Genomic DNA, 13,458 nt, shown 5'->3' with positions numbered 1-13,458 from the left:
ATGACCTTCCAGTTAACGTTGGTCCAATCTGGTCAGTGTTATAACACTGGACGGTGGCTTGGACAAGCACATCGCCTGTTGGCTCGGAAAGGCAGCATTGGCCATGCGCAACTTGAATCTGGTTTGGAGATCGACCACCATCTCGATATCATCCAAAGTCCGTTTGTTCAATACAATAGTCGTAACAATGGCTATCTATGCGAGTGAAACATGGAAGTCGACGGCAACAATCACCCGATGACTGAATGTTTTCCAACAGCGCAGCCTCCGACGGATTTTCAAGATTTCGTATCGAGATCAAAACAGACATGGAGACAGTCATTCATTGAGGACCTAAAAGCGGTCGATCTTTCATGGGACGAGGCTGAAGATGTGGCTGCAAACCGAGCTCGTTGGCGATCCCTTGCCGCCTAATGTGCCATCCGGCACAGGAGGAACTAAGTCTAAGTAAGTAAAAGTACGTTTATTCATTTTTGATGGTTAAAGGTTAAATACAGTTAAATGCATTATTTTCATATCTATGCATAAATATGACCCAAAATATTTTGAAATGTTTAAGTCATAAAGTTAGACAAATGGATGAAAGCTTTGGTATGAAATGATCCAATATAAACAAAAGTTCGCGAACTTCTAGGATGAACAGCCAACTTGAAGGTGAATTTAGAATCAGGTGTGTTGATCGGTCTGATCATCACAACTAATCCACATCATTGTCACTGTCACACAGGAGTAGCTGAAGGTTGTAAAAGTCCTTGATGTAAAAAGGAAACACAGGATTCCAGTAACCAAAGGCCTCTATTGCACTGAGTAATGCCATTGTTCACAAGTCCACCATCAGGAGATCACTGAGTAATGATGGTATGCATGTTTTTCACTTCTCATTCAAGAGATTTCTGCCACCACGGGGCTGTCTCGTTCAAAGTGGTCCTGAGGTTTATTGACCCACCCTCATGCAAGTTGTTAAGGGCCACTTGAATGGTATGAATCAAGGCGTTGAGATATAATCACAGTTTCCTTAGCAAAGCTGCACTAATTTAACATCAGTGACAGAGTAATAGAAAATAAGCGTTGGTACAGTGAATGTTTTATCTGTTTTATGAGAATTCCCCGGAAAGAAATTAAGGGCAGTAAACTTTCACAGGTTTTATCACCGATGTTTTATTTGCCGCTCCATATAGTGTTATCAGGTAAACTCATATAAATGGACTGCAGTAGAATTACCAGATGACAGCTGAGGAAGAGTGTTCATACAAAATACACTTGGAGCTTTTAATAGACTGTGAAACTTCCCGCTGAACCAGGTTATCAAATTTTAGGCTTGCACAATACTGAACATGGCAGTGGACCAAGTAATTAAATGAGATGGGATAAAATAAGCCAGTGATATAGAGGAGCTTTTTCTGACCCCTTTCCTGTGCAGACTCATGGCCTGTGTGCTACATTCACCTTTTTTGTTGTAAGCCCCTGTTGAAGCCTTAACTTCAAAAAACTGAATTACAAAAATGTGTTTAATGTGAATTAAAACACCACAAACGCTCACACCGAGTCTGCTTTTGGGGTTAAAGGGTGCACAGCCACACACAGACAGAGCTAATCGACATGTTGATTGCACATGTTGAGCATGTACATTTACAGAGCATTAGTCATAGCAGAGCGGCAGACAAACTTTGTCTGCACCTGGCAGTCAGACACTTGGTGCCACTGAAGCATTTTACACAGGAAGCCTTTTACCTACCTCCTCTGAATTATGACTCAGCTAATGAGGAAGGGTGCAGGATTTAAAGACAAACATTAAAGATGGAGATTAAGCGCAGTATCGGTGGGGTGTGTTACTTTTCATCACAATGAGCAGGAAGCCACACGAGTATTCAAAATGAAAAAGGATTACCACAAAAAAAGGTATGTGGAGGTGAAAGCACGAACCATTCAAAGAGAGATCAGACGGGCTAATGTACCTGCCTTTAATAAACAATGGTGGAGTAAGCTAAGCCTTTTCTCACTTCCTAATTTACAAGTTTTTCACTGCTCATTAAGCTCCCACCACACAAAGACCAAAACACAGAAAACACCATCTGAGAGTTGAGTCTTCTTAAAAAAAATGCTTCTGTATTCGATTATGTGTCGTTGCTTCATGAGTCAGACGGGTGACAGACTAAAGGAAAAAACCCTATAAAGTGTCTCTGGAGGTCTCCTGAAGAGATGCAACACCATTCTTTAAAAGATATTTCCTGATTTTTTGATTTGGATCCAAAAATCTCCTCTTTGTGTTTATTGGGGTTGAGGTCTTGTCCCAGTGAAAGCCATAGCAAAGCATGAAGAACAACTCTGTCCCTTCCCTCTATAAAGATGCCACATGTCCTCTGTACAGTTCTGTGGAGCTCCATTATTTCCCCAGGGGTCTTCACGTGTTTGATGTGCCACAGATTTTAGACTGCATACCCCTCCTAACACAACCCTGCCATTTATCCGGGCAGCACAGGGAGTACTCTGGCTTGTGAGAGAGGAGACTTCTGTGACTAAAGTCTAGCATAAATCTAGTAAAAGAAAGCTGGATTAACAGCCATGAGCCTAGGTTACTGAGTATGCATTAGCTTCACACGGAGCATCGGGTATCCGGTGGTTAAGACACACACCTGTAGCATACCTGGATCATCCAAGACCTAAAAACTAGGTTGGCCCAAGCATTTTTTTGTAATGTTTTAAATAACTGAACACATAACTTACAGAATACATACAGAGATACACTGTGCCTGAGTGGAAACTTAAAAGCAATAATCACATTTTCAATTCACAAAAAGTCTTAAAGTTTAAGTTGAAAATAGAGCAGGTTTTTCATGAGGTTTAATGTAAGTGCCCTTCTCATATCTCTTGTTTCATTCCATTTATAACACAGACTACTCTATTGTTCCACATATATTACTCTGTCATGATATATAAATAAACCAATAAATAAATGAATATACCTATGTTTTTGGTAATAGGAATATCAAGGTTTTAATTTTAATTGACTGGTATTTAGTATCCACATCCAGCCATTCACATTCATACAAAGCTTTACTCGGTACACGTTATAATGTTTTTATCTCACTCTTCGGTGCTTGCATCAGGTGCGACATCTTGCCCAAGGACACTCCAACATGTGAACTGAAAGAACAAGTTATTGAACCACAGACCTTCAGTGGTGGCATGGCCTGTGCCAAACTGGATATTCCAACCCAAATCCTTGCATTTAACTCTGGCCTGAGGCCTATAATGAAGACTATGTCGCTCTTCATCCATTTCGATTTCATATTTAAAGTTCAAATCCAGTCTGGGGCCTTGTCTGTGTGGAGTCTGCACGTTCTTCACGTGTCTGTGTTAATGTAAATGTAAATGGTTCTCTGTCTCTATGTGTTAGTCCTGTGATACACTGGCAATCTGTCCAGGGTGTACCCCACCTCTCACCCTGTGGCAACTGGTATAGGCTCCAACCCAACCTGAATTGAATAAGTGGAAGAAAATGGATAGATTTAGATTTTTAACACACTTAAGGTGGGTTCTGAATTACCTATGGATGCAAAATTGTTTTTTAGTTGTAGTAGCCACAGTGGGTAGAACTGCATATTTGATTTGGCACAGTTTTACACATAACTGATGCAGTACCTAATAGATTGGTGTCTCTACTCCTCCTGAGTGTACATATTGCTAATTAATATAATTATTTATAAAATGCCATAAAATCTTATTTATTCGTTTCCCAGGTAATAAGACAAGATGTTTTTAAATAGCATTAACGAATAGCTTAAATTAGGATATAGCTCAGTAAAATGTAACTAATCTGAAAATTACAATAAATCACAAATAACTACATTAAAGTTAAAACAAATTATTAAGCAATATCACATGTAATAAAGTAATAAAGCACAGTCAAATTCAACAAAGCTAAATAAAACAGAATTCATACAAGTTTACTAAATGTATTATTAAAAACTGGAAATTTGAGGAGGTATTCAGAGGGACCTCTATGTATGAGTAAACATTAAAATTTAAGGTTATAATTATTGTTTGTTTGTTTCTGGAAATAATGTAATTTTGCAGTCTTTTCTTGTCTCGTGTTTCTAATTACCGGTAATACCTTAAATGGCCTAAGAGTACTTAGGACACTTTCATAAACTGTTACATAATGTTCCACTACAGGTACATGTTGCCATCGAGCGCGGCTGTTTACGTCGGAACCGTCTGCCACACACAGGACTCGCCTTCCCAGAATTCCATTGTGCGCAGGCGCAGAGTGCGTTGCCTGACAGTGGTAAACAGACGTCAGAAGGGAGTCTTCGCCTCGAGTCAAAACAAAACAAAACAAGTCGAAAAGATCCCGAAGGAGTGAATATTTGTACCGACACAACAACAGGAAGTTTTACAAAAGTCAGCGCGGACTAGAAACGGCAACTTGGATGAAGTTATCGGAGGCTTTTCACGGACTTTTCCACGGATTGTAAACTCTGGAGTAGCAGGAGCTTAAGCGGCTAACGTTACGGAGGCTATCGGTGCTGTTTTCAAAGTGCGGCGAGTGGGAGCCGACAGACCTGCGGGCGACCCCAGTTTCACCCAAGCGCCTGCGGAGAAACTGCGAGGCTTGGTTAGCGACACAACGAGACGAGGGTCGGCTGAGTTCCGGGCTGCGGTCGAGTGGGCTTTTTAAAACCCGCTTCTTCGAGTATCGTGTGCCGCGGCAGGACTGTGGGGAAACATGGCAGATGGTGACATGCGCCCGACCGCAATGTGGCGGACCGTGCAGACCTGAGGCGCGGACTTCTCTTTGCACATTTCTGTCATCTCTCTAGTGTTATAAACAAATCCCGAAGCGTCCTTACTGACATCTTATCCTCGCTGGAGGCTCGTTTTTCCCACCAGAAGACAGACAGAGACGTGTGCCAGCGTACCGGGGCAGTGTTGAACAGACCGCCAGCTCGGACAGTCAGCCGCCGCACATCTTCACTTTGACTGACTAAGCCGCACCGGTTAGTGGATGTCTGCGGAACTTAAAATAAATAAATAAATAAACTTTGGTCGTTTTCTCTCCCTTTTTCTGGTCTTGTGGAGACCTCAGACTGCCCGGTTGTTTACAAGAACAGCCAGAAGCTCCTTTGTAACCGCAGCCAGCTAATCCTCGCATGCATACTGCATAGTTTCACAAGAAAACTTCACGTGTGAGTTCACAAATTTAATCCGCAATAATTACAAAATCTCCACCCGCATATAAACCACTCTCTCCTTGAAAGTAAAATATAGCAATGTAAGCGATTTTAAATGGCTTCAATTTCTATTTTTAGCCACACATGTTCACATATATATATTTTTTCTTCTTCTTCTTCTTCTTCTTCTTCTTATTATTATTATTATTATTATTATTATTATTATTATTATTATTATTATTATTAATAATAATAATAATAATTTCCAGATGCGGCCCCAAACCCCGTCTAGGTCCAGATGTTTTGGTGCTTATTGTCATTGTGCGACTATCTTTTTAGATTTCATTCAAACAAAGAGAGTCCCGCCCCAGCCCTCCTTATTTCTATATAAATCTGAAGGTTTATGATAGTTACTATTAAGGAGATTATTTGGGTTCCCTAATCTCCAATCTGAGGATTAACCGAGGCTATTGGCGTGTGCAGATTATTACGTCTCTTTTCTAGGCCCTTCGGTTGACACCCCCGCGGAGGGTGAAGTATATTGTTTGTTTATTTTTGTTTGTTTGTTTATTTATTTTAAAGGTGGTGTGTTTGTTTTCTCTTAAGGTGTCATCGGCTCAAACTTACCTGTCAAACTTTAAATGTTTTAAGTTGAACACCTCTCTGAGTGGAAGTTCAGAGGACCGCCATGGAGGAGTCGCCAGTGCCCCCGATTGACCCAGATTTTGAGCCGCAGAGCAGACCTCGCTCTTGCACGTGGCCGCTGCCGAGGCCCGACATCACGGCTGTCAAGTCGGAGGGGGCGGACGGCGCCGAGTCCGCCGCCGGGACCCCGCCCGCTGACGAGGACAAGCCCGAGCCCCAGCAAATCGCGTCCGAGCCCGAGAAAGCGGCTGCGGCGTCCGTGGAGGGCGGGGTCGTGGCCGGCGTGGGCGGACCCGGAGCGACGCCGCGCAAAGGATCCTCCCGGCGCAACGCGTGGGGGAACCAGAGCTACGCGGACCTGATCAGCCAGGCCATCGAGAACTCACCCGAGAAGAGGCTGACGCTAGCGCAGATATATGAGTGGATGGTGAAAACTGTGCCTTACTTCAGAGACAAAGGAGACAGCAACAGCTCCGCCGGCTGGAAGGTGAGGGCTTCATCTGCAGGGAATCATCTGAGTCAGTACACAGCCAAGGTTATCTTTATGTTTATGGGCCTTTTAGTTTTAAGAGTTAAGCTGAACTGTAATAAAATAAACACTTAGGTCCACCAGGTAAATGTGTCAGTAAGAGTTTTTCCTGGCACACCACAGAGCTGCATTAAGAGTTACGGCAGAGAGTGTGTGTGTTTCCTTATTTAACCCAAGTTTGTGCATAGGCCAGCCATTCTGGTTGTCCTAGTTTTAAAAATAAACTAAAATACTTAACTTTAAGTAAATAAGCTTTGGGAAAAGTGGTTAAACATATTATTAATCACAGTTCTGCTTATTTTCCTTTTAGTGGGCAGGAAAACCCCTGGATGGCATTTACAGGCAGTACTGAGGTTAATCACGTGACCTCGTGCACATTGTTAAAAGTTGTAAACATTTTGGAGGTGATACAGCTACTAGTTGCTAGGTGGTTGGCATTGGTTGTTGACTGTCACTGGGTGAAAAAAGATGCTTTTCTACTCTACCTGAGGACTGGGAGCGCTTCATACAACATGCCTCATTTACACAAACACCCCCCAAACGCTTAAGTGCTTTCTATCTAACAGTCACACTCTGATGGTTGCATCAGGGATGCTCAAGGATGTTTGGGATGGAGACTGGAGCAGCCAGGGATCGATCCACCAACCTTCTGATTATCCTTGGGCAAGATACTGAACAGCCTGAATGTTAGATAGGAGGCACCCAGGTAGAAAAAGAAGTGCTGGTGTGAATGAGGCATGTTGTGTACATGCTTTGAGTGCTCGAGTAAAGAAGCGATCAATAAGAAGCAGTCCAAGTTAAATAAAAAGCACTGGAAACATCTTCATTTTTACACTTTTGACAATTTTGTCAAGCTACAAGAAGCACCAGGAGGCTTTGGTGCAGATGTTTATTCATACTTGTGGTGTCTGCGTCACGCCGGCTGCCTAAACAGCATGTTGAGTTTGTATTTTAATACCTCTTCTGATATTGTTATGCTAGGAGGAGACAGATACCTCCTCAATAAAACTAAAGCTGAGGCCACACTCATTTGTACTACTGTTAGCAGACGGGTGGTTCCCAGCAAGCGTTGGTGTGAAACCCTTCGAAACAAAGTTGTAATTGCTCGGGCTTATTACCGTCTAAGATCGTCTGTTTTGGTATAAACCCTTTTCAAAGATAATAAATACATTTTGTGTCATCCAAGATGAGACAAAAACTATTTTGAAAATCCTTTACTAAAGATTATATCCACAGTAGCCATACTTTAATTTTATTATTCTCATTTAAAGATAAGTGATTAATCTGCAAATCACCAGTGTAATAAAAGCAAGTTTCACCACTCTGCAACCAACTTGAAACACCTTTGGGGAGTTATTGTAAAGCATTATTTAATAAATAAACTTTAATTTCAGTGGCTACTTGGATGTAAAAATGCATTCACGGAATAAAAAGTCAAATCTGTTAAAAAACACAAAAAAAGTAGAAAAGTTTGCTCCAAAATAAGGTTTAAAATGCTTTTTAATCCTGAAAGTTTTCATTCAGTCAGCATCTTTTCTATTGCTGGATTCTCCTGTGAGTTTCAATTCATGACTCTCTCTTCATTGTTGTGTTTTGTGTTTTTTTTTTTTGTTTGTTTTTTTACCTTTTGATTTTCAGAATTCAATTCGCCACAATTTGTCACTCCACAACAAGTTCCTGAGGGTACACAATGAATCGACCGGAAAGAGCTCTTGGTGGATGCTCAACCCCGAAGGAGGCAAGACCGGCAAGGCGCCGCGTCGCCGGGCTGCATCTATGGACAACAGCAGTAAGCTGCTGAAGAGCCGCATGAGGGCCAAGCAGACCAAGAAGCAGGCGGGAGCGGCCGGCCTGGGAGGCACCGCAGGTGTGTTGCAGGGCGATGGTGCCACGGGCTCGGCGGGCGCGGACAGCCCTAACTCATCCCAGCAGTTCTCCAAATGGGGGGTGAACAGCAGCAGCCCCTCGTCCCGCGGCAGCCTGGACGACACGGATATGTGGACCACCTTCCGCCCGCGCACGAGCTCTAACGCCAGCACCCTGAGCGGACGTCTGTCCCCCATTGCTCCGGGCCAGGAGGATGACGACAACCTGCCTGATGACGGCCTGCTGGGGCGGTTCTCTGCCAGCAACTTGACTCCCACCCTCACCGAGACGCTCATGGAGGAGCTGGACCTGATTGATGGCCTCACTCTGATGACTGGACAGCAGGGAGGGGCCAGTCCCAGCACAGCCCCACCAGCACCTCCCACTCCGCTGCCCTCCGCCTCCACCCTGCTGCCTCGAGGCTCCAGCTTCCCCTCCTTCCATCAGCTTTCATCCAGCCTCCCACAGGCCCCTACCCACACCAGGGCCACAACCTCCGTGTCTCCCTGCGGGCCCGGCAGCAAAGAGCAGACGACGTTCAGCAACTCCCTCTTCAACCCAATGCCCAGCCCCAGCTCCCGTGGGAGCGGCCATTACAGCGCCCACGTACCCTCCAGCTTGGAAGCGCTGCTCACCTCCGACTCCCCTCCTCCCAGCGATGTCCTGATGGCCCAAGTGGATTCCATCATGCCGAATTCTGGAGGGGTGGGAATGATAGGTTTGGGCACGTCTGTTGCAGGAGTGAGGTTGGGTAAGGGGTTGGAGCCGAACACCGTGTCCCCCATCGGGCTGCAGGCACAGATGCAGCCTCAGCAGCATCACCTTCACCACCAGCAGCAGCAGCAGCCACCACCACCGGCGCAGCAGCAGCAGCAACAACACCAGCATCACTCTCAGATGGAGTTGGGGATGATCCTCTCAGGTCTGTCTCAGGACCCGTCACAGCTCTCTGCCCTCAAAGCCCAACACGCCGCGCTACCAGCCGTTGGCTCGCAACACGGGGGGCCCATCACCACCCTGCCGGGAATCAGTCAGTTTGGAGTGCCGTCCTGCTTCTCCACCGGTCCGGGTCGGCTCCCTACGGACTTGGACATTGACATGTTCACCGAAAACCTGGATTGCGATGTGGACTACATAATCAACAGTGACCTCATGGACGGAGACGGCCTCGATTTCAACTTCGACCCCATGCTGCCTGGAGGCCAAGGCTACCCGGGACCGACCACCACGCAGGGCTCCGCTCACAACTGGGTGCCCAGCTAATCACTCACCTGACCACACGGTGTTAGCCAGGTACACCAACCACTGTCAGAGACACGAACTATTTACTAGTCTAAAGAATTTAAAAAAAATTGTCTTTAGGTGTTGAAAACTTAAATATATTCAATTCACGGTGGTGCGAAGTAAAGAAAAGCAGCAAATCTAGAGAATATTTAGCATTTTAATTCAGGATTTAGTGAAAATGACCTTCGGTGATCAACTGTTCCTTAAAAAAAATCTATATTAAATGAAAAAAACGTAATATTTTCAGTATTTTCCGACTTTCTAATCTAAAGCGTTTTTATCTTTATTCTGTTTTTTTCTGTCACTGTAGATTGAATATTTCCACCCCTTTTAGTTTTTTTCACAAAGATCTGCTCATTACTCACAGCATTGCATGCAGATATGGCTAACAGATCTTCTCAAACGGCCTTTTTAAGCGACAGCGAGGTGAATGATCCTCTCTATCGTCTTTGCAGGAAACTAATCTCCCATCAAGATAACGTCACGCAACCACCGGTTGATCCCTCCTCCCTGCTGGCCGAAGATGCTTGTCTTCAAAGCGCGCCGTTTCTCTTGGACTTTTACAAACGAAGACCTCACTCATATCACGTGCCAAGACATGCAGAGGAAGCGGAGGAGATTCAGGCTACTATGCACAACTTTCTGTTTATTTTTATTTTGTTTTGTTTTGGGGGTTTTTAAATAACACTCGGACGATTGGGCTGCTAGCCATTTTTGTTGTTGTTGTTTGTTTTTTTGTTTGTTTGTTTTTTCACTGCAAACTGATTTTTTTTTAAATGTGTGACTTGATGGTTTTTGGTTTGGTTTTGTTTTGTTTTTTTAGATTGACACGACAAATCACCTATTTCCCCGTCCCCACCCCTCCTCCCTCCCTCCCTCTGGCTGGAATGAGTTTCCATTTTAGTTATGTTACACGACAAAAGCTTTAGGGCGGATATGGTACTCCGGATCTCAAAGGCGCTGGTTTGAGAGACTTGATGGACTGTTTTTTTGTTGTTGTTGTTTGTTTTGTTTTGATTTTTGGAGAAATGGCCAGTTTTCCCGCTCGGCGTGACTTGCCAGACCAAATGCTCGTCTGAATGAGGTACACTTGCCCTGCTGCACCGACCTCGATACAGATAAAGCGAGCGAGAGGACTGTTGTGAACAGGTGGAAGATAAAGATGGGACGGCCGGAGGCATGAAACATGTGGTTGCACATCTTGCCCTGATTAAATGTACGATTTTAAATTCATGATTTTAGAGAAAAGAGTTGAGAGGGTATGTACTTGCAGTTTGGCTTTTTTTTTTTTTACTTCAATCCATTGTGTTAAGGTAGATGTCAGATAGAGGGTGTTTTGTTTTGTTTTTTTAATCTCTGATGTGCAGTTGAACTAACAAAATGAAGAAATGGGATTTGTGAATTTACACACAGGGCATTCAAGGGTAAATCCATACGCTAACGAGTGATTGGTTGGCCAAGTATTACATTGTCCTAGACAGCTGACATGCCTCCACTGTCCAACCTGACTCCTTCTTCTTCTTCTTCTTCCTTTATTTCCCTCGAGCCTGTGCATTTTCAAAGCACTTAGGTTTCCTGCAACACAGGGACCCCACACTAAAAGATGCATCCATATTAGGTTGTACCATCTCAAAAGAAGAGAGTTTATGATCCTGTAAATGTACAAATTGCGCAGGTACACGATGCTATGCAGACCTATCTTTTGAAGGAAATTTGAGAAAGAAAAAAAAAGTCCCTCCCTCAAGGGTTTGTTTTTGCTATTTAACATTTTCCCGATATATTGTTGGACGTTTTCTTTTATTATTCAGTACTAACGTTGGAAAAGAAAAATTAATTCACTGTGTGAGAAGTACAAAAAAAGAATATATTTGATGATAGTTTTAATATACAGTTTAGATGGAAATCAGATATTAATACGTATGAATATATTACTAATGACAAGTGATGTTTTTTTACACATTGGAAGAAGCATTCTCAGATCATTTTTAACTGTAATTTTCTATACTTTTATTTTTGTAAAGAATAAGATGCATGTAGATTTCTTTCTTTTTTTTTTACATAACCAAAGGAACACTAATATTTGCATTGGCATGGCATGTAGGGAGCGCTTGGGCCTGAGTATACTCAGTGTACATAAGCTTTGCAAAACAGCAAATATACATACATACATACATACATATATATATATATATATAAGCGAGAGATACCTGTAAGGTGACTTTAAAAGTTGAAAGAGGCAAATACTTGACAGTTTTAAAGCAGATTTCCAGCCGCCTGCCTCGTGCTTCCTGTTTTCTTTTTTCTTTCTTTGAGTCCAAGTAAAAAAAAACGATTTTTAAAAAATGCATCAAATAGGAAAAAAACTTTCATCTCAAAACGAGGCTCATGCAACCGTTACCTCTCAGGAAAAACAACACTTGTGCACAGACCTAATCAGATGCCGGCAAAAAAATAAACAAAAATGAATAAATGAACTTTATTTTGCACAATTTGTCTTGTATGCAGACTGGAAACCAACTCACAGCTCCCCCCCTCGCATCCCAAATTTGACTTCACCTTTAATTTTAGCTTCTCAGCCGTGTAAATCACAGCTAGCTTGTCCCCTCGGTTGTTTTGTTTTGTTTTTCTGCCAATATTTAAAACACTATAGCACGACTTTACTCTGTAGCGACGCTTTATTTTGTCATCTCTCCCCTTTCTTAACTAACTTTTTGTGTTTTTGTTTCGTTTTTTTAATTTAATTTAAAAAATCCCTGGAGTTTATTATTCATCATTTCGCTGTAGCTGTGTGAATATGTTAGCCTCTGATATGTTTAAAGCACTCTTCTTCTTTCTGTTTTGTTTTTGTCACCCACAAATATTTCCTTTTTTTAAAATTCTCATTTGTTTGGTTTTGTAATGGTGCTAGATGTCATATCAGTTGTGATGTTATCCTGGAATATGCCACAGTGCATATCGGGGGAATTTTTTTGTATACGGCACAAGGATAACGACTTGGTGTTATGGTAGAAGTTCACACGCAATCAGTAGGGATTAATACAGAACCCCTACTGTGCCGTGTGAGGATATTATCATGTGCACACAAGTTAATTATGTCCGCAGGAGTTATTTTAATTCGTGCAAGAGTTATTTATCTCCTGCAGGAGTTATTTACCTTGTGTGCACTAGTAATTTATATTTTGCAGACAAGATTTGAAAAAAAAAAAAGACTCCATACTTTCCTCGTCCTTGTTATTTTTATTTTTATAAACCCGACCCAACCTGGTCTTTTAAATCTAAAAGCAGGGTAACTGCACTTATTTTGAATCATAACACGATTACTTTTGTTATTATGTTTTGCACCCTTTTTTCTGTTTTTTTTTTCCTTAACAGAGTTCCACAGTTGGGGAAATTTTAGTAACATCTGACTAAAGGAGCGGCGGCTGGTTGGTGAGAATCTACTTTGATGTCTCTAGTTTACTGTTGCCTCCTTGAAGCAGTCAGGTGTGATGTTATTACTTCTCTTGTGTCTCCCCTTATGTAACTTTGTGAATATTCTTCATCCTTCAGCTTTTTTAAGTAGCAGTTAGTCCCTTCATGTTTTTACATTTTAAATCGCCCCTATTTGATACAGTATTGTAGCATTTGGCAAGGGTGAAATTGTTTTTTCCATTGGGGAGGGTGGGAAGTTGTGCATAAGCCAATTATGTTAATGATTTTTTTTAAATCATGTTGATAGTTTTTTTTTCATCCCCTGCGCCCCTCTTTATTAGTTTTCTTTCTTTACACATTGTTAAAGTCAGCCAGAGATGACAAACAGTTCTGAACAGCAAAACTCGATTCAATAAACTGTTTAACCCACTTTTCCTGCTCATTGATGACTTGTGACGCTTCAGACATGGTGCACTTGTGCATGTCTTCCACTAGAGGCCGCTGTGATCCAAGGATCCCGTCACTTACGTACAGGTATGCACTTTGTGC

The 13,458-nt window shown here is 42.6% G+C and overlaps 1 protein-coding gene across 3 annotated transcripts; it reads left to right on the top strand.

Moving 5' to 3' along the window:
• The first annotated feature begins 4,291 nt into the window (after positions 1 to 4,291).
• foxo4 (forkhead box O4) lies at positions 4,292 to 13,329 on the top strand. Of its 3 annotated transcripts, none has more exons than XM_085363152.1 (4): positions 4,292 to 5,000; positions 5,826 to 6,306; positions 7,987 to 9,507; positions 9,954 to 13,329. In XM_085363152.1, exons 2-3 carry the CDS (start codon positions 5,863 to 5,865, stop codon positions 9,475 to 9,477), a joined length of 1,935 nt encoding a protein of 644 aa, XP_085219278.1. In that variant the 5' UTR covers positions 4,292 to 5,000; positions 5,826 to 5,862; the 3' UTR covers positions 9,478 to 9,507; positions 9,954 to 13,329. The 3 variants fall into 3 exon arrangements, with proteins under 3 accessions (XP_085219278.1, XP_085219269.1, XP_085219259.1); XM_085363143.1 differs by having other exon boundaries at positions 5,781 to 6,306; XM_085363133.1 differs by having other exon boundaries at positions 4,292 to 5,189; positions 5,781 to 6,306.
• Positions 13,330 to 13,458: the final 129 nt, after the last annotated feature.

This window comes from Diplotaxodon limnothrissa, linkage group LG2 (genome assembly GCF_057381915.1).
Source record: "Diplotaxodon limnothrissa isolate DT_005_m linkage group LG2, D_limnothrissa_male_GT1.1, whole genome shotgun sequence".
Taxonomy (NCBI): domain Eukaryota; kingdom Metazoa; phylum Chordata; class Actinopteri; order Cichliformes; family Cichlidae; genus Diplotaxodon; species Diplotaxodon limnothrissa.
The sequence above is the reverse complement of the archived record's forward strand: the minus strand, read 5'-3'. Positions and strand labels throughout refer to the sequence as shown.